The sequence below is a fragment of the Carassius auratus genome, chromosome 29 (assembly GCF_003368295.1).
Source record: "Carassius auratus strain Wakin chromosome 29, ASM336829v1, whole genome shotgun sequence".
In the NCBI taxonomy this organism is placed as follows: domain Eukaryota; kingdom Metazoa; phylum Chordata; class Actinopteri; order Cypriniformes; family Cyprinidae; genus Carassius; species Carassius auratus.
This window is the reverse complement of record NC_039271.1, coordinates 594,571-616,893: the sequence shown is the minus strand read 5'-3', so window position 1 is coordinate 616,893 and position 22,323 is coordinate 594,571. Positions and strand designations below refer to the sequence as shown.

The 22,323-nt window shown below is 40.5% G+C and overlaps 1 protein-coding gene and 1 long non-coding RNA gene across 3 annotated transcripts; one reads left to right on the top strand and one right to left on the bottom strand.

The window, feature by feature from the left end:
• Window positions 1-118: 118 nt before the first annotated feature.
• LOC113047783 (uncharacterized) lies at window positions 119-4,143 on the bottom strand. The gene is made up of 2 exons (XR_003276351.1): window positions 4,010-4,143; window positions 119-1,612 (listed from the first exon to the last, which is right to left on the bottom strand). It is a non-coding gene; the product is annotated as an uncharacterized LOC113047783 (long non-coding RNA).
• Window positions 2,590-21,621, top strand: LOC113047780 (AT-rich interactive domain-containing protein 2-like). Of its 2 annotated transcripts, none has more exons than XM_026209070.1 (21): window positions 2,590-3,233; window positions 3,326-3,419; window positions 4,029-4,126; window positions 8,838-8,971; window positions 9,973-10,191; window positions 10,275-10,342; window positions 10,431-10,500; window positions 10,624-10,874; window positions 11,618-11,714; window positions 11,803-12,012; window positions 12,145-12,309; window positions 13,082-13,157; window positions 13,242-13,376; window positions 13,492-13,682; window positions 14,611-16,835; window positions 17,733-17,875; window positions 17,963-18,101; window positions 18,185-18,267; window positions 18,348-18,477; window positions 18,570-18,661; window positions 20,241-21,621. In XM_026209070.1, exons 1-21 carry the CDS (start codon window positions 3,142-3,144, stop codon window positions 20,350-20,352), a joined length of 4,824 nt encoding a protein of 1,607 aa, XP_026064855.1. In that variant the 5' UTR covers window positions 2,590-3,141; the 3' UTR covers window positions 20,353-21,621. The 2 variants fall into 2 exon arrangements, with proteins under 2 accessions (XP_026064855.1, XP_026064856.1); XM_026209071.1 differs by having other exon boundaries at window positions 3,142-3,233; window positions 17,736-17,875.
• The last annotated feature ends 702 nt before the right edge of the window (window positions 21,622-22,323 follow it).

The following is a 22,323-nucleotide window of genomic DNA, read 5'->3' as shown; positions in this document are numbered from 1 at the left end:
CCTAGTGGCTAAAAAGACGAACTACAAGATCATACATTTTAGATTTGACCGACCAATGCAATCTAATTAGAAGTGTATACCAGGATTATTATAGAAAACTAATACTATTTAAAAAAATAATAATATTTGAAATAAAAAACGCTAACCTGAAAATATAAAGAAAACTTTTTATTTGTAATGTAAATGTGTGGAAAGTTTTTCAGTCAGGTGTCAACATTCCCATTCTCTTCAACTCTTCAAATACCTAAAACTGAAATAAAAATAAACATGTTCTAGACATTTTAAAACAGAAGCATAATTATTAAGACAACAAAATTACTGAAAAAACATTACAAATATGACTATTAAATATATTATCTCAGTGAAGCTAAAATAACAATGGTTTATGCATACGTGCATTTTGATGTGAAGAATTAATGTTTATTTTCAATTAGCATGCAGATGCATTTCAGAATCTATCAATGTGTTTCTTAGGCAAATTCTAGCATTTGCATATGTTCTTGGTTTAACCGTGGAAATGTAAAACACAACATTTTCGATGTTTAACCACATGATGGCGAACTCTACCCACTTTTATGGAACATAATCTGGCTACTTACAGCTTGTCTTTTCCCCTCCTAAACCTTAATTTGCTACTTAATATCTAGGTTTGTCTCTGAGTTTAAGCACAGACTGGATATATCATTCTGGTTTGCTCGTGTATCCATCAGATGATAGACTAATGCTAAACAGATTAAGTGGACAATCTATTTTACGTCTAATAACTTCTCTGATGATGCAAACTAAACTTTTCCTCAGTCTTTATGTCTGTGCATTTCTGTTTCCTTCCTGATTGATATATTTATGATATAATTTTAAAGAGATTGCATTTACAAAAAAAAAAGCATACTGATCACAAGATGATCATATTTGACAATTTCAAACACATTTCTGGGCCTTGACATTTTAAAATCCTCTTGATGTTTCCAGTAATAATAATGCATGGTTTGTACAGCTATACCATCTGCAATTCTTAGAAAATATACATTTACACAACTTTACAGTACACGATTTTAGATATTAAAACACGGAAGCGGATTATTAATACACCGCGAACTGGGTTTACAAATCTAAAGAAGCAGAAACAGTCAGATATCTTCCAGACTTTGAAGATAAAATGATTCCTCCTCAAGTTATTTGAAATCTATGATATAAATCTAATCTAGCTTGATAAAAATATATTTATTCGTGCGCGTTCACTCGCGCAGCGCTCGAGCTGCGTCAAACCTGGTGCGCGCGGACGACGGCTCAACATAGCAGCGCACCGCAGCAAAACGCATCCCAAACTCGCTCGAAATAGCGCTAAAAACGACAGAAAATTCAGTTTCCTCGAACTGTTATTATCGTCTGCTTGACAAAATGGGGTCTTTCGCGTCGTCTCCGCCATTTTGTGTCAGAATAACTTGTGAGAGGGGTGCGTGTAATGGTTGAATGTAGTCACCCCGTGTCGTTTATATCCGCCCGGCGGGTGTTGCAAGGGACCGGGAGTAAATTACTGTTCATCTGCTGCGACAAAGCGAAGATTGTACTCCTTTAAATGCAGACATCATAGTTTGATCTTTTCCCCCCAGACCTGAAAATAACCAAATGATGTGTCATTAGCTGTGTTTCTTTTAAAAGTAATTCATTACATTAATGCGGTACTTCCTCGAAAAGTAACCAATTACATTACTTTGTTACTTTTTATGTAAAGTAATTTGTTATGTTACTTTTGTGTTACTTTTTTCATCTGGTTTGGCCTCTGTTTTTTTTTAATCTCAGTAACACAAATGTTTTGTTTATCTGAAGACATTTTGCTTATTATTATTATTTTTTTTTTACATGTATGACAGTTCATCATATGCCAGGGAGCAAGACAATAATGTAAAAAAAAATTGACAGTTGTTTTCAGCTTTCTCATTAGAAGAATCAGAAATCATACACATATAGAAATTATATCTTCCAGAAAAATTCTAAAGGAAGGCTTTCACTTATAAAATTTACATGCATGTATAAAATATTTAGCCTTAGTTGAATAAATAAAAAACATCTAACTCTTCACTATTAGTATGGTTGATCATCGAAGGTCAGCAGCAAAGACGTTGGTCAATAAAAATAAATTAAATACATAAAGGATATTTGTGCATTCTCTGAGAAGAATTTATAAGATACAAAATCTGTCACTGGGTCGATACCTCTTCAAAAGGTACAATTTTGTTGTATATTAGTACCCAGTCACAGCTTTTGTTAAAGATAACATGTACCAAAAATTGTTGTAAATAAAGCCTTTTGTATTGGATCTTTGATGCAGCAATGGTGAAAACGTGAATTAAAACTGCTCCGCTCATGTGACATCTTGCACTAACCATGTGACTCTGCAAGTTTAACTGAGTCCCTTTGTTTTTTCCACTTTTGCAGGAAATTCACTAAAACACTTTATAAATGAAAACTCAAGTTAGTAGTTGACACATGACTCTGTTTTAAAAATACGAGAATACTGAAAATCTATTAATTTGACTAAATCTAGTTCATTGTAGGGATAGAAAACAGTAAACACTTTGTATGTCTCAAGTTTTGTTATTTTCATGACGTTAAACTGTCATTTCCCTTCCCCCAACCGACGCTCCGGGCTGGTACTCTTGTTTAACTGTGTGGCCGAGTTTCGCGACCCTCCCTTCGCTTCAGCGAGCTCCGTCTATTGTTCATGAGCGGCGCTTTGGTGGGTGCAGTACCGAGGCTTGCCTACTGAGGGCGCCGCGGAGCAGCGCGGCCTCGGGTCTTTTTGTCTGAACTGGATCCCGCTGCCGCTTCACAGTGTGCGCGATTAAACCGGAGCCGCGTCCGTCCCGCACTGTCAAAAAGCCCACTCCAAACCCCAACACAAGCGCAGCCGGTGCCGTTGTTCTCCCGTGCAGCCATGAGCGGTGCAGCGCTGCCGTTGGACTGAGCTCGCTCTCGTTCGCGGGCTGCTCGCGCTGCCGTTGGAGCAGGGTTTCTTTACTCTCATCTACCGTCGTTTCTTTAACTTTTCAAACACGCAGCCGCGCCGGAGCGGAGCGGACCGGAGCATGGGATCCCCGGACTCTTAGGAACCGAATCTGAATTTCGAATTTCAGCGAAACGATGGCGAACTCGACGGGGAAAAACCTCCCCGAGCCGCGGAGGAAAGGACAGGCTTTTCTGGACGAGCTGCGGCAGTTTCACCTCAGCAGAGGGTGAGCGGGAATCTCGCTCTGATTATAACTTGGATGACCGGTGAGGGGTCCTTACGACTGGAGAGAACTCATTCGACTGTTTTTCTCCACAGATCTCCGTTTAAAAAGGTTCCCGTGGTGTGTGGGAAGGAGCTGGACCTAGGCGCTCTGTATATGAGAGTGGTGTCTTTAGGGGGCTTCGCGAAGGTAACGTTAAGTTCCTCACACTCACACTAAACTTAACATTTCTCATCTCACACACACTCTTCCAGCGCGGTTCGGCGGATCTGTGTGCGGTTCTGCCGTACATCGGCCTGTGTAAGTGTGTGTATGTGTGTTGTGTTGTGTAGTGTGTGTGTGTGCGTGTATTTGGTCCCAGACGCGCGCACACACACACTTCCATACACACTCACTTCAAAATTACCGGGCGGCTTTTACATCGATAACCCGGACTAAGACTGAGGCATCGAATCCCGTCCGGACCCGCCGTTTACATCAGCGGCTTTATCCCTCTCGTGTGGCGGAGGATTGAGCGACTGTAGGCCGCACACAGGCCTGTGTATACCGCGCTGTATATAATGTTTCAGCCGATTACCTCGCACAGATCCGCGGTCCGGGACCGGTAGACTCGGACGGGTTCGGCTCAAAGCACCATGTTTCCCAGCTACTGGTCTGATTTATTCATTTCACATTGGAAAGTATAAGTTAGCCGGAGTGCTAATAGGAGTTAGCATGCACACACACATATACACACTGAACACACACACGGTCCTGCATCGGAACCGAACCCCTCTCACCTGTCTCATCACCCTACAGGTGTCCGACAAGAACCATTGGGCCGAACTGAGCGAGGATTTCAATTTTCCCAGATGTTGCTCGAATGCTGCTTTTGTTTTGAAGCAGTACTACCTTCGGTGAGTGTTTCTTATTCAGTTTCTCTCTCTCTGATCGACTCCTGCACATGTGCTCAATGTTTACAGGCGCCTCTCTGCTCCGGTTCTGACTCACAAGCGTGCGTGTCGGAGGATCGTACGCTCGTGGAGACTTTTTACAGTGTTTTTTAATTTCAGCTTTTGTTATGTTGCTAATGCAACCCTATGTGGCAAAAGTAATCTAAACCAGGGAGCTTTACACATTGATATTGTGTGCTTCTGGACTTGTATTTGAGTCTCTTTTAAAGATGCATCTGTCAATTGCATTGCAATTTGTTTTAATGACAGATTCTGTATGTTTGAATATGAGACGAAACTCCAAAACTACTTTTCTAATTTCATTTCCTTTTTCTATGAAGCTTTATAATCCAGCGTTTCTTGTGTTTCAAAATAGAAAGATTCTAAAATACAAATCAGGAGTTTTACGGCATTTAGATGGCTATTTTTGATTTAGGCATTTGGGTCAGTTTTAAGGGTACCATTTATTGAGTAGCATATGGTTCTTTGTCAAATGCTGTAACGTAACAATACAAGTGTTTTAATTTGGAAAGATTTTCAAGTCTAAATCAGGAGGTTAGAGGGTTGTTTGGGTTACTTCTAAGGATGCATCTGTCACTTGCATTAATCTACATGAGTCTTTTGGTTTGTAGGCATAGTTTAGTTTTGTCATTTATCTGGTTTGAGTATTTCTTATGAAAATTCACAACATGCATGTGCAGAGTCCTGTATATTTAAATAAGAGACGGGAAACTTTAGAGTGGTAGATGAATGTTTTGGATCTGCGTTCAGATGTCAACTCTCACTTGATTTTGCCATACAGAACGTGTTTTGTGCTTTCTAGGTTATCTGTGTATTTATGAATGTGGTTAATGGTGTTTTACAACTTGCACACGGTTGATTCGTGTATAAACCACCAAAGACATCATTTCACCAGCTGCTACACATGCAAAATTGTACTGTTTTTATATATTTGTAGTATCAGCAGTGAGAAGCGTACGGCCGTAGCACTGCGGTCTGCTCTACTGCTGGTTTTCCACGTGCGTTTCTCTCTAGTTTAGTAGGTTATGAGGGGGGTGAGACAGACCGAGTTGGCAGCAGGGAGCGTTTAGGCTGTGTGGGCCGTGAGAAGGAGACGTACACCTGCCATGCAACAAACTAAACGTAATAACCATTCTGCAAAGTGTCTTTTATCATCCTCACAGTCATTGCAAGAGAGGTTGTTTGTCAGTGACGAGAGCTCAGCACGCAGAGGGATGCAGAAAGACAATCTCCTGTGTGTCTTCCTCATGAGAGATGAGATATTGCTTGAGCTTTAACTGGCTTTATTTGAAGCATATGCATATTTGTATTAGATGAGATCTCTTTGGCTTTTATTTTCATAATCAAAGGTGTCAGTGCTGCTCAATTCTGATGTAATACTGGTTTTGAAAGAGTTTAGACAGACATGATGATAACTCAGAGAAAATCCAGTAGCTGTAATAAGATTTTTCTTTTTCTTTTTTTTGCAGTATTAGTTATGACTATACATGTAAACATTCAAAACTAGTAATGTGATTTTGAGCTGCAGGTGTTTTCATTGGATCAGGATGCTGGGTTGTTTTAATTACAAATACTTTTTCCCAAAGCGTTCAAGGTTTATCTCAAAGCCGCGGAATATCTCCGGAGTGTCCCACGTGCGTCACACGAGGGGAAAGGGATTCAGAAGATCTTGCTTTAGTAGATCCTCATTTCTGTCGGATCTCACTTAGTTCAATTCACTCACACACAAATTCTCGCTGGCTCCAACGCGTCCCGTTTTCAGACAAAAATGAAGGATTTAATTTGCACTTGTTTCATGGATTGCAGTAGAACAGGTGTCTCCATTAGGACACTGTTGTCTTGTATAACTCCTATCACTCACGCTGTAGAAGAGCTGGCGAAGGGAGTTGAACTTGTGTCTTTGGGTCTGTGGTGTGATGCTCTTACCGCTGAACCACTCGGCACTGATCGGAGCCTGTGTAGTGAGTCATTTAAATGTGCCGTCTGGCCAGATAAAGAGGGGAGAGCAGCTGAACAACACATGTCAATGTCTTAATTAGCAAACGAGTCAGTTTTTAGGGACAAGGCAGCTTTATTTTTTTTTAATGCATGGCGTATCGGAGCATGTGTGATGTGGTTCGTTCTTACCAATCATTTATTCACTTTGAACACAGTTTTGCGAATCAGTTGATTCGGTTCATGTCAATTCATTTGACTCCTAATTGAAATGTCCCCAGTTTTTGAGAAATATTTAGTAAGGTTTTTTTTTTTTTTAACAGTGCTGTTACATGGTGCATGCACTTACTAAACTAATAACAATAAATGATGCATGCATACAAACTAAAAGCCTATAGAAAGCATCATATAGTAATCAGTATAACGCAGTTCTTAATTGTGTAATTACGCTGTATCAAGGACACCTTCAAATAAAGTGTAACCAAATGATGGATCGTGTTGATCGTTATACTTCTATTATGCGGCCTTCTCCCAAATTAATTTCCACCTCATCATTAACTGATTTGATTTGTGAATCGGTTTATTTGCAGATTGAGCACCACTAACTCTTTGAATCGCATGCAAATGAGCCTCAAATGCAAATTGTCTGAACGCATAGAATATAATTTCATTCCTCTGTTCATGTCTAGCCAGACAGTCGTTGGTCTCCGATTTGTTTTTGGTCAGTTGGTCTTAAAGAGTGTAAATTTCACATGTAAATATGTAGAATGTCATGGTCATGCAGTGATAGTTTTTAATTTATTCTGTTTACTGCAGTATTGAGGAGCTGCATTACATAGACTCGAGTTTTAATTCTGTTTGAAGACATGTTGCATAACCATTCTCATGTAGTCCTATTTGATTTTCTCCTAGACACAAATATATCCAGCAGCTCCTGCAGGTGAAACTTGACCTTTTTCCTCTGTGTCTCCAGTAGAGGGCAGTAATTCTCTGTCTGGACTCAGAAAGCGCCATAGTTCCTCATCAGTCAGCTTCATTTCTGTATTTACATCTCCGGATTACACCGCTGATGCTGTGTGTTATGCCTTTTAGGTTTATGAATGAAAAGATAGAAAGATCTGCCTTCCTTCAACGTCTCCAAGAGCAGGGCTGAGCTGACTTAAATTGTGCATAATAAACCTGATGATTTCGGAAGATCTTCATTTAGTGTCTGGAGAAGCATCATTCTGTAATCAGCCCTGTGTTTGTCTGAACTCATCAGCATCTACATTAGGTTTTTTAGATTCATTGAGTTGCAGGTAGTGAATATAACACTTATATACAATTATTTAAAGTGATAGTTCAGCCAGAATACATTTATTTTTTTACTCGTCTTCATGTGGTTCCAGACTTGTATGACTTAAAACATACAAGGTTATTTTGAAGAATGTTAGTAAGCAGACAGTTTCGGTTCCCAGTGACTATCATTATACGGACAATTTAAAAAAAAAAACTAAAAAACAGTGAAAGTTAAAGGGAACTGAAACCGTTCGATGGCCAACATTCATTAAAAAATATTTTCTGTGTTGCACAGAAACAAGCAAAAAAAACATGTTTGGAAGCACATGAAGACGAGTAAATAATGACACTGTCTTAATAGCAGCAAACCAACTTTCACGTACCACCGTAATTCACATAGATTAAGAAAACATTTAAATCTGACGAATGAACTCGCATTTCTTGTTCAGTTATATCCACTATCACTATTAAAATCCTACAATTACACAGTCCAGTGAGTTGAACGTCTGTCCAGGCTGTGTGTGTCCGGTCACGGTGCAGTGTGGTGTTTTCTAGTGTTTATGGAGCACAGATATCTATTTCTAGTGTTTGTATTGTAGCACGTGGGAGGTGTGTGTGTGTGTGTGTAAGTGAAAGCTCATTCAGTTGAGGGAACCACTCATGAGTCATCCTCACACACAGAGCAGGACTGTGAATATTACTATTTAGACTCACAATATGGTCGATCCTGATTCTCTGGAATAAACCGCTCGTGCTTTCTGACCGGCGTTCAGTGTGTGAGGTTACAGACCTGTGTGAGGTGAAGTGTTTTTAGTGGGGATTTAATCAAGTATGACTTTTGTTAGGTTGTAGACTTTTGCATGTGAGTTTTCTCTTTGCGTTTCATCTTTCCAGTTAATCGTGAGTCAATGTCTGTTTGTCATCTTGTCAAATCTTTATTGAGTAATGTGTAAGGTGCAACTTCAATGGTTTACTAATGAAAATCAGCAGAAAATGTGCTCACCCTCAGGCTATCCAAGATGTTTCTTGATCAGATCTGTAGTATTGCATCTCTTGTGAATGGGTGCCGTCAGAATGAGAGTCCAAACAGCCGATTAAAACATCACAGTAATCCACACCAGTCTTGAGAAGAGAAAAGCTGCTTGTTACATACAAATGCTAATAGATTTTCTCAGTCCCTGAGGTACGGAGGTTTGTTTGTGTGTGTTTTGCTCATGGAAATGAATGACATTCGCACATCATCTCTGTGAACAGTCATCTAAATGCAGAAACCAATGTCTGCTTCTTTCAAGAACGCTATAAAATGTGTACTCCGTGCTCACTGGTCAGTGAATAAATGTGTCTGGATATTTCATGTCTCTTAAATCTCCCCTGAGATCGTGAGTGTGTATCTATCTGTCTGTCGTATTGTGTGCTGATGTATTTTCTGGTCTCTCTGCAGTTATCTAGAGAAGTATGAAAAGGTGCATCACTTCGGAGAGGAAGATGAAGAAGAGCAGCCGGGGAATCCGAAACATTTGCTTCCGATTGGTGCAATCCCCACGTCATACAACTACCAGCAGCACACTGTATCAGGTACAGATGAGCCCTGTCTGCTTCTCTGAGACACACACACACACACACACACACACAGCTGGCTCGAAGGGTGTGTGTGTTTGAGCTGCACCTGTGAAAACTCTTAATGCCTTGAAGGAAACCGTACTCCTTCCACTGCGCTCCTTTCAGAGAGACAGATGATATTTCCCTTTACATAAGGACTGGGGTAGGCTTTAGTCTCACTATATGTGGACTTAAACATGTGAACTTCATTTCCAGAGCTGCTCTGAGAATCATTTCACTAACCTTTGACCGATTAATTTGATTAAACTTTCATCAGATACACACAATTCAAAGAGCTTCATGACAGACTGCTAAAAGCTAGTTTAATTTGAAGAAATGAGTAGAATCTACTTCTCAAAGTAATAATACATACATTTTGTATTCGTTTTGGTTTCTGAAAGCATATCCACAGTAACAAAATTTTCATCCATTTTTTTTTTTTTTAACTATAAACCCCTGATGTGCCGCACTTTTGGGAAAGGAATTTTTATTTGATTTCAATGATAAAAGATTTGGACCGTATTAAATATTGTTCCTGCGTTTGCCGTGAATATTGTCTTATATGGCAAAAAATCATAACCACAGTTTTCCATAATACATTTGTATTAAACCATAAAGCACAAAATCCAGAAAAATGAAAATCGATGACACCGAATTTCTGAAAAAATAAAACATTTCATAGGAATCTGTTGTATAATTTAATTTATAGGTTGCACTATAATGGTTAAGATTTGGTTTAGGGGTGAGTTTAGGCTTATTAACCCAAGTGCTTTAGTAAGTACATAGTATGTAGAACAGGATTGTAAAATAAAGTCAATCGATATTTCCTAACTCCTCTATATGCTGATGTAGATCTTTTTGGGAGAAGTGAAGTTTACACATGAGGTCTGAAACCAATGCATCACTGGCTGAGTCTAAAGACACGCTCACAAAGAAATGTAACACAATTGATCTTTTGCTTATCCTTTGTTTGACAGACTATCTCCGCCAAAGCTATGGGCTGTCGACGGAGTTCATCCCTCCATCCGATTACAACAAACTGGTGCTGTCTCTCCTCTCCGGGCTCCCGAACGAAGTGGACTTCGCCATTAACGTGTGCACGCTCCTGTCCAACGAGAGCAAGCACGCCATGCAGCTAGAAAAAGAGCCCAAACTCGTCACGCTGCTGCTGGCACACGCGGGGGTCTTCGACGACTGTGCGTTTAACACTGCGGCTACTAGAGGATTTGCACTTTGGGAATGCATGCGTGTGCTAACGTTACATATGTTTGTCTTTCAGCGTTAGGCAGCTTTTCTGCTTTATTTGGGACGGACTGGCAGGAGAAAACGTCACGGGACTTTGTGAGGGTAAGAGACGGCGATGATGTCATCATGCATTTCTTGCTTGCGCTCTGTTCTCGCGCCTCTTAACTCTCTTATTCTCTTGTCTTCATAGTTTTGGAAAGATGTCATCGAAGACAATGAAGTGAAAGATCTCATCTCAGACAAGAGCTGCACACCCCAAAGTATGTGGTTGTTTGCGTCCTGGCTGCTCTTGTTTCATTTGATGTGGTGAACAGTAGTTTCACTTTGATTAGTTGATATGTTTTAACCAAGCATTACTTAAGTGTGCATTGTGTGTTTTTCAGACGCATTGGAGATGAGGGACGTCTGCTGTCCTCTCTTCCACCCGACACGTGCCGTAGGCATCGGAGACATCGAGGGCCAGCGGGTGTTGCAGGTGGCAATGATTCTGAGGAACTTGTCCTTCGAGGAGGCTAACATTAAACTCCTGGCAGCTAATCGCACATGTCTGCGCTTCCTCTTACTGTGTGCGCACTGCACCTTCATCCAGCTGCGACAGCTGGGTCTCGACACGCTCGGCAACGTCGCTGGAGAGGTTAGTCCTCAATCTACAAGGTCTTTATAGAGTGCTGAAATTACCACTTTTTTGGTCGGGCCAGCATGTAAGTTTACATCACCGATATACCCCTAAAAAAAAAAAAAAAAAAAAAAAGGATTTTTCCATCCATTGCTTTTGGATAATTGACAAATAATCTCTGTGAACAACAATTGTTTATAATACTTGCATCTTTTTTGGTTTGGGATATTTGTCCATTTGACAGTTTTTAATCTGAGGCAATCATATTTTTTTAAATTGCTCTTTTATATTATTTCAATTTGTTTCTCACCATAAAAACAGCCAAAGAAGCTGGCATGTTATTAAAACACCAGCTAACATGTTTCACTCATCATGATAATCCTAGCAAACTAACACAACTACCCAAATTTGATAATTTTGTATTTAAAACATTTTCCTGAAAGATTGCATTAGAGTAGTTTAGGGATGTCACTAATGATTTTTTTTGGCATTTGAGTAATCAGTTGATTATTTAAACAATTAATCAAGTAATTGGATACTTTTTTTGTGATTTTAAAAATAGAGGTAAGCAAACAATAGAATTTAAAATGACTTAAAATACAGGCAGTACTATTTGTACTGTCAAAATAAAATAATCAAAAGCAAGTAATCATGTGGTTTTATGGATTAAAACAGCTTAAATACACAAACAGTATAATCATAACTTATGTACATTATGTATTATATCAAATGCCATCCGTCTGTTTGTCCTTTTGTTCCAGCTTCAGTTGGATCCAGTCGATTTCCGGACGACTCATCTGATGTTTCACACCATCACGAAGTGTTTGTTGTCACGGGATCGTTTTCTCAAAATGAGGGGTAAGTGTGTTTTTGGATGAACTGTTTGTGCAGTAAAACATACGGTTTTCTGTGAGAGTTGCCGAATTATTTCCGATGCGTCCTGCAGCCATGGAAATTCTGGGGAACCTGAGCAAGGTGGAGGATAACGGCGTTCTGATCTGCGAGTATGTGGATCAGGAGTCGTACCGAGAAGTCATCGCCCTCCTGACGCTGCCGGACATCATGCTGGTCATCTCCGCACTCGAGGTCCTGTACCAGCTGGCCGAGCTCGGAGAGATCACGTGCTCGAAGATCTCCTCTGTGGAGAGAAGCATAGGTACACGTTTCAGCCAATGATTTCCTCCCTCCAAAACCCTGCATTTATTGTGATGTTTCAGCCTGGAACTGTGTTTGCACCCCTAACCGTCAGGAGCAGTGAACTGACATGGTTTGCATGTTCATGTGTCAGATCTTCTAGTGCGGTTGGTGTCAGTGGACCTGCACACGTTCGGACCGGACGCCCTGACGGCAGTAAAACTCATCGAGCATCAGGCCTCGAGCAGTCAGGTCTCAGAGGTTCGGCCACAGCTTCTCGAGCACGCTCCACAACCCACGCAAGGCACTCCTGGCGCCGGTAAGTGTCCGATGCATCCGCTTTCTGTTCATGTGTGTGCTAGAGACGTGCAAAGATGCATAATCAAACATCACAGGAAGCACTCTCTCTCTTTTAATAACTGTAGATTTACACAATGCAAGATAAGACGGATGCAAAATGCAGTAACTATTTATTTCAAGGTGTCCTTGTTATTCATTGCATGTATTCACTAATTACATGCAACTAACTGTAAACCAACCCTCATACTGACCTTCAAGTAATTGCATATAGTTATTTACGATTATTAAAGGTATAGTTATACTTTAACAGGCGAATGAAGTGGAATCCAAAATGCACATTTGCATCATGTCAGAACTCATTGTCTGTTACACATTTTAGTGTTTTTTAATAAGTCTACTTCTCTTTATACAGTTGAAAAGTTTATTTCACATAGGAAAAAAATCTTACTGACCCCCAAATTTTATATAGAGGTTTTCTGAAAGTAACTTTACCTCCAAAAAAATCACGGAAAATAGTTTTTTTTTTTTTTTTTTTTTTTTTTTGCACCATTATGATAAAGTGCAAAAGCATATTCCCTCATCAGTGTTTTTGATAGAGTAATATTATCACAAAATAGGAGATACTGTTAAATAGATGTTGTTGTTGTTGTAGCTGCTGTTTTAAGGTAGGGTATAAAAATATCCCACCCAAAAAAAAATCTGTATGAAAAAGTGAGTTGAAATTGAAAATGAATAAGGAAAGAGTTAATGTAATTAGTTTTTACAGTGTGTTTGCATCTGTTTGTTTGTAGTGAACAGGGCGCCTGTGCAGTCTACGCCTCCGCCTGGGATTGTGGAAGTAGATGGAGAGAAATTCACAAATCAGTGGTAAGATTTACTGTCTTTCCTTCATGCATTTCTCAAATCAGTTATGCATTCTAGTGTTTTATGAATGCTTTCTGCTCTTGGTAGGCTAAATGCTAATTTCGAGGTTCATCCAGACGGTTCGGTCTCTCGCTCTGAGATGTACTCTGAATATCTGGCGACCTGCAGCAAGATGGCACGGGGTGGCGTGTTAACATCCAATAACTTCTACAAATGCCTGAGGTGAGATTAGCGGGACTGTTTGGCAGATGCTGTGAGGTTGTACTTGTGGCGTCCCAAATGGTAAATGTTGAATGCTGAAACGTAAAAATCAACGCTGTGCTTGTGTGTTTCTCAGGACGCTGTTTCCTAATCACACGGTGAAGCGTGTGGAGGACACACGGCTGAATGGACAGGCTCAAATCCACGTGGTTGGTGTGCGGAAGAGGCCGATTCCTCTTCCCGTCCAGCTTTATTATCAACAGCAGGCCAGTCCTGCACCAGTTCTCAAGCACGAAACCCCCTCAGAAACCCCTCAGCCCCTGTCAGGTAGAGATACACTTTTAGTTTTGGTTCAAGAACTTCCATTCTAGCCCGAGAGATATTTCACACTACTCTTGATCTTGGGTTTAAACCCTGGTTAAAAGCCCATTTTAACTGGTTTAAATGTTTCATACTTATTATAAACAGAATCTAGCACTGTTTTTGACACACTGGTTTATTTTCTTCTCATTTTCACAGACTCTGAATTGTGGTGTGAAAACTATAGTGTGAAAATATGAAAGTTATAGGGAGTTGTTTAGCAATAGACAACCAGAATCATAAACCTCATTAAATATTCATTCACTTTTAAAAGACTTCATGCAATAAGTTGAGTTTGAGTTTACAAAGTTATTAAATAAGAATATTAACCTTGTGCTATACAAAATCTTTTTTTTTTTTTTTTTTTTTTCATATACTATTTTTTTTTCTCAATTTCTTTTTGTATGTTTTAATCAAAAATTGCACATCAATTGAACTCCTAAAATGTTAACTGTACTAGCGCCTTATCAAGTATGTTGAATTTTTTTGGCAAACGAAGTGCTGCAATTGTTTACGGTTTAAAACATGGATAGGAAATTTGTGTTATTGTTTGTTAGTCCTTAATGTATTATTATCATTACTTTATGATAAAGCAGTCTTTTTGCAGTTTAACATTTACAAACACTAGTCATTTTTGTGATTTGAATAAGTGTGCAGGAATATTTAGATTTATTCATCCAAAACAGCAAATTCTGTTTTTATAACTGGATTCTGCCAATGTTTTCTGCATGATGAAAATCCTAAGACCTTAGTTAACCCCATTGTGCGGTGCTGAACTTGAACATCAGATTTAATTTACCCAGGTGTAAGAATGAAACAAAAGCCCATACAGTGTTTAATGGGTTTAGCTAGTCGCATTTATAGCTGATTTGATCTTTCTTGTTTGTCCTTGCAGCGCTGCCTCCTGGTGTGGGAGGGCAGCTTGTCCGGACACCAGCACTAAGCCTTACTGCCGGACAGGCAGCACCACAGGTGGCCTTCACCATGCACCGAACGTCGCACACCAACGCTCCCAGTGCTCCTGCGCCAGCCCAAACTGTTCCACGACTCCCCATGAACCCGCCAGGACAAGCTGCACTTCCTCCCCCCTGCCCTCCCGCCACCGCCCCAGTTCCCATACGACCCAATGACATTCTCAAAACAGCCATGATCCAGAGCTCCATCCCCACAGCCACCGCTGCACCTGCTGTTCCCAACCACAGCGTCTCACCTACCCAGCAGCCCTTGCTCCATCACACTCCCGTTACACTGATCCAGCAGGGGCCATCACCCCAGGGACACGTATTTACAGGTCGAGTGCAAGGTGTTGGTCCTTCGGTGGCCCAACAGCGCCTGCAAGCCCCTCAGGGACAGCAAGGTGCCCCTTCCCAAGAGTCTATGGTGCTTGCGCCGCCTCAGTATGTCAGTGCACCTTGCACTTCTCTGGTGGCAGGAGGGCAGGTCATGACTGTCTCAGGCATGACTAGCAACCGCGTCACATTTCAAAATATCGCCCCCAAACCTGCACCACAAGCCCAGTCGCAACAGCCTCAACCTCCACAACCGCAGCAGCAAAGTTTAGTCATCGTCAGTCAGAATCAACAACACAACTCTGCATTCGCCCCAGCCATCCATCAAATCGTACTGACCAACCCCAGTCCTCAAACCATCCAACCGCAGCCTACGCAGTCTCCCACTTCTCCGAATGCACCGATCACTAATCCCGCCCCCATGCAGCAAGCCCCGCCCAACACCGTTAGCCATATGCTGTCTCTCAAGCGCCAGTTTCAGCAGACTCCGCCCCCTCCGCCACCCCCAGCCCAACCTACCTCCACAGAATCCAGTCTGATTAAACAGTTACTGCTTCCAAAACGTGGTCCCTCCACCCCAGGTGGAAAACTCATACTCCCTGCTCCGCAAGTTCCTGCTCCTGTGAGCACAAGAGCGCCAAGCCCGCAAGTCGTATACCAGGTGACCAACAGCGGTCCAGTGGCGTCTCAACCGCAGTTAAACGTGCAACTAATGCAGAGCCCCTTGCAGGCGACCGGTGCTGTTCCCATCTCCATCCTCCCAGGGCAGATCATCTCCACCTCCACCTCTGGAAACCTTCTGCAGGCTACGCCCAGCAACCAAGTTACCTTCACAGTAGTGCCAAACTCTGGCTTCCCCGGCCAGGGAGCGCAAACCCCGCCCACAATCGGCCTGCAGTTGACTCCGCCTCTACCAGTTGCAGGAGCCACGCCCATTCCACCTTTCCGAGGTGACAGAATCATCTGCCAAAAGGAAGAGGAGGCCAAGGACGCCACAGGGCTGCACATCCACGAGCGCAAGATTGAGGTCATGGAGAACAACTCCGTCACCGACGGTTCGGCCAAAGCCAGCAATGGTGAATCCGCAGAGGTGGACGGACCTGCGGCAAAGCTGCTCAACGGGAGGAAGTTTGACTCGAGTCTACCTCCATACCACTCAGGGAACAGCCAAGCAGAGGCGCTAAACGGCCCTGTGGCACAAGGCGGCGACAGCCCTGGGAAACAGACACCCTCTGAACCTAAAAAGCTAATGGTGAATGGGGTGTGCGACTTCGATCGATCGGATGCCACCCATCCGAGCAAAAACATTCCAAATCATAAGGCTTCCAAACACATGGGGAACGGCGAGGTGTTGTCGCCACAGAAAGTGCACGGGCTTTTCGGCCTCAAGGACTCTGTTGCTGCTCCTCAGCAGGACACTGTCAAAGCAGAGCAGGTCGAACGCTTGGCCAACGGGCCCAGCCACGGCGCAGAGATCTCCAACGGCTCCAACTCAGAGACATTGAGCCTGAGGCAACAGCACCCACCTCATAACCACTCTTCACCTCCGCCCGTTTCCGAACCGCCGCCGCTGCCTCCCGCTAACGGCACCTCAGAGAGCCGGCCGCTGAAGAGACCGCTGGAGGACGGGGACAGAGGTACCTCTGGAATCCCCACCAAAATGGGCGTACGGATAGTGACCATCAGCGACCCCAACAATGCTGGTAACAGCGCCACCATGGTGGCCGTGCCGGCGGGCGCAGACCCAAGCACAGTAGCAAAAGTAGCAATAGAGAATGCAGCGCAGCAGAGAGCAAGTGTGCCCTCGCCGCTTCCTGAAACCAATGCTCAGGTAATGTGCTTTGATTCATGCCGTATACAACATAATGCTTATTTTCTGGAAAAAACAAAAATGTCTTTAGTTATAGATAAAACTATTTCCTTTTCATACACTGTTCTAGTGCAACTACCAAGTCTCTAGTGGAAAGAGAGCAAGTGTTTTTTTATTGCATCTATTCCATCTGTTACTGTACATATATTTAAAAGCTGTGGGTTTCTTCAGCTCATACATAAACTATTTTAGTTTTATTCCTGTTTAAGTTTTCTAAAGTGGGGTTTGTTCGTATATTATTGATCTAATTTATGCAACTCTTTTTTTTTTCAGGCTGTTGATAGTTCATTAGATTAATGAAGATTAGATTAAATTAGATTAATATGGTGATAGGTAAGATCCAAAATCCGCTACAATGTCAACAGATTGAAATTATAGGAATTTTTTTAACCTGACTTCATTCAGTATACATTTCTTTACTGGAAAATTATGCATATTTAAATCAGTGCATATTTAATTATGAATTTCTGCATATTTTTTAGAACGTTATTACTGAAGTGTTACATAGGTTACATAGTAATAACCCGTCCACATCGCATGCTTTGTGATTAGCTAAGTCTCAAATTGCGTTTTGATTTCAATTAATCACAGAGCCATAGGACCAGTTTGTATAGTAGGTGAAATTTACACATTTATTTTGAGTTTAAGTGGAGAATAAAAATCGATGCATCTTTGAATGATTCTGTGTGCATTTCACTAATTGTTTTATTCCTTGCACTTACTGAAAAAAAAAAAGATTTTTTTAAAATACACAATATGATTATCATTTTATGCTATTATTATTATTGTTGTTATGTGCAGCAGTTGATGTATTCACACTTATTCCAATTCTCACATTTCAATTTTCCCGTGTGTCAGCAGCCCATGTCAGTGGAGACTCCGCCTCCAGTGGATCCGGCTGCACAGGGAACCAATCAGAGTTCTCCAGCACCCGCCCTGTGTCCAGATCAAGCACGTAAACCTGGGCAGAACTTCAGATGTCTATGGCAGGCGTGCAGACGGTGAGGACACGTCTGATGTGCTCTGTTTTATAGATGCTGTTCTTGAGAAGGAAGATGGTAGGGGCTAACTTTAACGTGTTATTTCAGGTGGTTTGACACGCCATCACAGGTGTTTTACCATGCAGCTACCTGCCATGGCAGTAAAGATGCGTACCCAGGGCAGTGCCAATGGGAGGGCTGTGAACCTTTTCCTCGACAGAGACTATCCTTCATCACACACCTCCAGGCAAGATCCCATCTTTCTCTATACATGCAGTTATAGTGATGTGTGTGTGTGTGTTTGATTAATCAAGAGTGTGTGTTTTGCAGGATAAGCACTGCTCGAGGGAAGCGCTCTTAGCTGCACTCAAACTGGAGGAGCAAACGCAAAGCAGCAACCCCAACACTTCCAAGTGTGTATGGCTTCTTTAGCTCATGCTGGGTTCAGGTATTAGATGATTGTGATGGAGATTGTGACTGTGTTGATGTGCAGGTCTCCTCCAGCGGCGGTCAGCAGTCCTCCTCCTCCTCCCAGACCACAGAAAGCGCTCGTCAACCACCCCAGTGCAGCTCTGATGGCGTTACGCAGGGGCTCGCGAAACCTGGTGTTCAGGGACTTCACAGTCAGTATTACATCGTGTCAACATTGAGCCTTCAGCTGGTTATAGATGCGTAGAGCTTGAAATGTTTTATTTGTGTTTTCTTTCCTGCTCAGGATGACAAAGAGGGACCAATGACCAAACACATTAGACTAACTGCTGCCTTAACGTTAAAGAGCATCGCCAAGTACTCCGATTGTGGACGGAAGTAAGTAAACCTTTTCCGTGTGGTGGCTGTGTTTGACATTTCCAATTTGTAGCATCAATTCATAATCATTTATGCCAATAGGTGTGTGTGTGTGTGTGTGTATTATACATCAACACAATACATGCATATTGTGTAAACACAAACTTTTAATTTGGATGCGGTCAATCACAATCAATTTGACAGCACTAACACACATTGATATTATCAATAACATTTTTGTGGTCGTATTGCAATAATATAATAATCTAAAGTTTTTATTATTTTAATAATGATTTATTATATTAAAGTCTCTATAAACTTAAGTATTGAAATACTAAATATGTAGATAATTTGATCATTATTTCTTCGTAGTACAATATAACAATTCTACAATGCAGTAATTTAAATCTAAGAAAACATATTTTCATTTCCCTTTAAACAATGTGTAAAAATTAAGTAAAATTTAAGAAATGTAGTCATGAAATTTTAACAATGCAAAATATATATTTTTTTTTTAAAGTCATATTTCAGTCATATTGAGTCACATTAAAATAAAAAGATATAAGAACTGAATTTTATTATTCCAATATTAAAATATAATAGCATAATAATAATTAAAATATCAAAAAATATATTTAAACATATAGAATTAGTTTTAAGAAATGTAAGAAATGTTTAATTTTCATAAATTTAACTACAAAAAAATGTAATGCGTTTAAAATACTTTGTTGTTTTTTAATTATTACTGTTGTTAATAATTGTTAGTAAGTAGTAGTAATTACTATTAGAATTATTGTTCTCAATGTGAACTCAATATTTTTTTTTGGGGGGGGGGGTGAAATATGACTTTTTGGGATTCACTTGTTCCAGCTTTTGAATAAAAAAAGAAAAATTGAGCTACATATGCTTGTGTCCTCCGTGCCACAAGGATGCACTGTTTTATTTTAAATCAAAGCTAAATACACGTAAAAACAGAGCATCCTTGTGGCACAGAGGACACAAGAGCATATGTAGCACGGACAAAGGAATTATTTAATAATGAAAGTGTTTTTTATTTATTTATTTTTTGCTTACAAAAAGTGTTCCCATCGCTTCATATAACCCAGATTGTGCATCTGATGGCAGATGGAGTACTCTGACGATGACTTTTCATACCTTTTCTGGACCTTGACACTGTTATTTACTTGGCAGTCAATAGGACAGTCAGGCCTCCAGGTTTTCATCCAAAATATATTAAATTGTGTTCTGAAGATGAACAGAGCTTTTACAGGTTTGGAACGACATGGGGGTTAATGACTACATTTTCATTTTGGGGTGAAGTAACCCTTTAAATGTACTTGCACATCGGCTTTTATGATGTAAACAGCCCACTGTGAACATCCTTGTAATTCGCTTCAACCTTTTCAGACTTTATGAGAGATTAGCTTAGGTTTGAGTGGTGTGTGTGTGTGTGTAGGAAGTGGAAGTAAGCAGGCTATTTCTAAAGTGCAATCTGCCATTAAAAACTAAAGGAGAGAGAATTGCAATGCCTTCGGGAAAATCTCTGAAGAATTTCTTGATTTATTGTCCCAGCCCTTATCTGTTGTGTGTTTGTGTTCAGGTTGGTCAGGCGGCATGAAAATCATCTCTCTGTGCTGGCGCTGAGCACTATGGAGGTCTCCACCACGCTCGCCAAATGCCTTTACGAACTCACACGCTCTCTGCAGACCTGAGCTCAGCTCAACCCAAAAACCTTCAGGAGACGAGAAGCCCATTAACCCCATTCTGCTGCCACACAGATCACTGGCGTTGTTGGGTCGTGGGGTGAAGCTCCAGTTCGTCTCCCTAAACCCCCCTCACACACCCCTCTCTCTCCATTCCATCACCTCTCTCACAAACTGCCACGGGTCTTCCACCAGCCACTCAGAAACCAGCGCCCATCTCACTCTTCATCACGCCTGGCCCGACGAGCACACTTTTATAGTCCCGAAGGAGCGTGGGGGGAATTCTGTGGGCGGGGCTAGTGTGGCAGAGGTGTGGCTAGATATTGTTTTTCTTTACAACTTGATAGCTTGGTTTTCTTACTTGAGCCGATTATATTTTCACTTATTTATTATTGAAATAAATACCAATACGAGTAAATGAAAAAAAAAAAAAGAACTAGTGTAAATATTTGTGAATAGACATAAAGTTAAATCTCCCTCCTTCATGCCGCTGCTGCCCGCTGGTATCAGAAGCATTACGTTAGTAGGTTCAGACTCGTTTGAGATGTGATTCTATACTCAGCAGTGGATGAATGTACTTAAACCCTGTAAATATTCTGCAAAGGTACTGATGCTGTAAAGTTTTGGGAGGGCTGGCGGAGGGCTACAGGTTTTTCTTTGTGGAACTGTGATTTGTTTTTTTTGTTTTCCCCTTTTTTGTATGATTATAACTTGTAGAACTCATTTTGCTGGCTGAAAGAGTATGAAATAATATATCATATGTCATTTTGTAGAAGAGACAAACATATTGAAGGTATTCCCCTCAACCTGTGTTCACTGTAAGCGTCGGAGTACGAGCCCGACCGCGCGTACGTGATTCTTTTTGTATTTGTAAATTGGAGTTTTATACAGGTTTTCTCCTGTGTTCTTTGCTTTCCGTGCAGGTATGATATTTTCCTCCAGACCTTTTTGTATCTTAATATAGTGTGGGATTTAATTGTTCTATTTTGCATTTTTTTTTTTTTTTTTTCTTTCATCCATTCTTAAGACAACGCCACATTCCGGCTCCCAGACCCCAGGCTGTCCTTTCTGCTGTGTGTTGTGTAACATTTATTACTGCCTGTTGTGTTAGCATCCCAGCGGGGTCAAGACCCCTAACCTCAAACCCCCCACCACCACAATTTCTGCAGTGTCTGTAGGGTGTGCGATGATGCATATATCTAAAAGTCTGATATAGATTGGCTTCATTTACTTTGGTGACTGTTTATAGTTTTTAAATAAAAAAAACATTGAACATTTTTGACATACTGTTGCTGTGCCTTTTTTTTTCTTGTGACCCACAATCATCTGGATCGAAATGTTTTTGGGTGTTTAATTAAGATTTTTCATGAATAATAGAAAAAATAAGCTAACTTGTACAAATACATGCATACATAATAAATACATACAAAATACAGATACATAATACATGCATACAACATACACATACAAAAATACATGATACATACAAGCATACATAATACATACATTATACATGCATACAAAATACAGATACATAAATACATACATAATAAATACATTATACATACATACATACAACATACACATACAAAAATACATGATACATACATTATACATAATACATACAAAATACACACACACATAATACATACATACAAAATACAGATACATTAATACATACAAAATACACATACAAAATACATACATACAAAATACACATACATAATAAATACATACAAAATACACATACAAAATACATGCATACAAAATACAGATACATAAATACATGACATATACATACAAAATACAGATACATACATACAAATACAGATACATACAAAATACAGATACATAATACATGCATACAAAATACAGATACATACATGCATACAAAATACAGATACATAAATACATACATAATAAATACATTATACATACATACATACAACATACACATACAAAAATACATGATACATTATA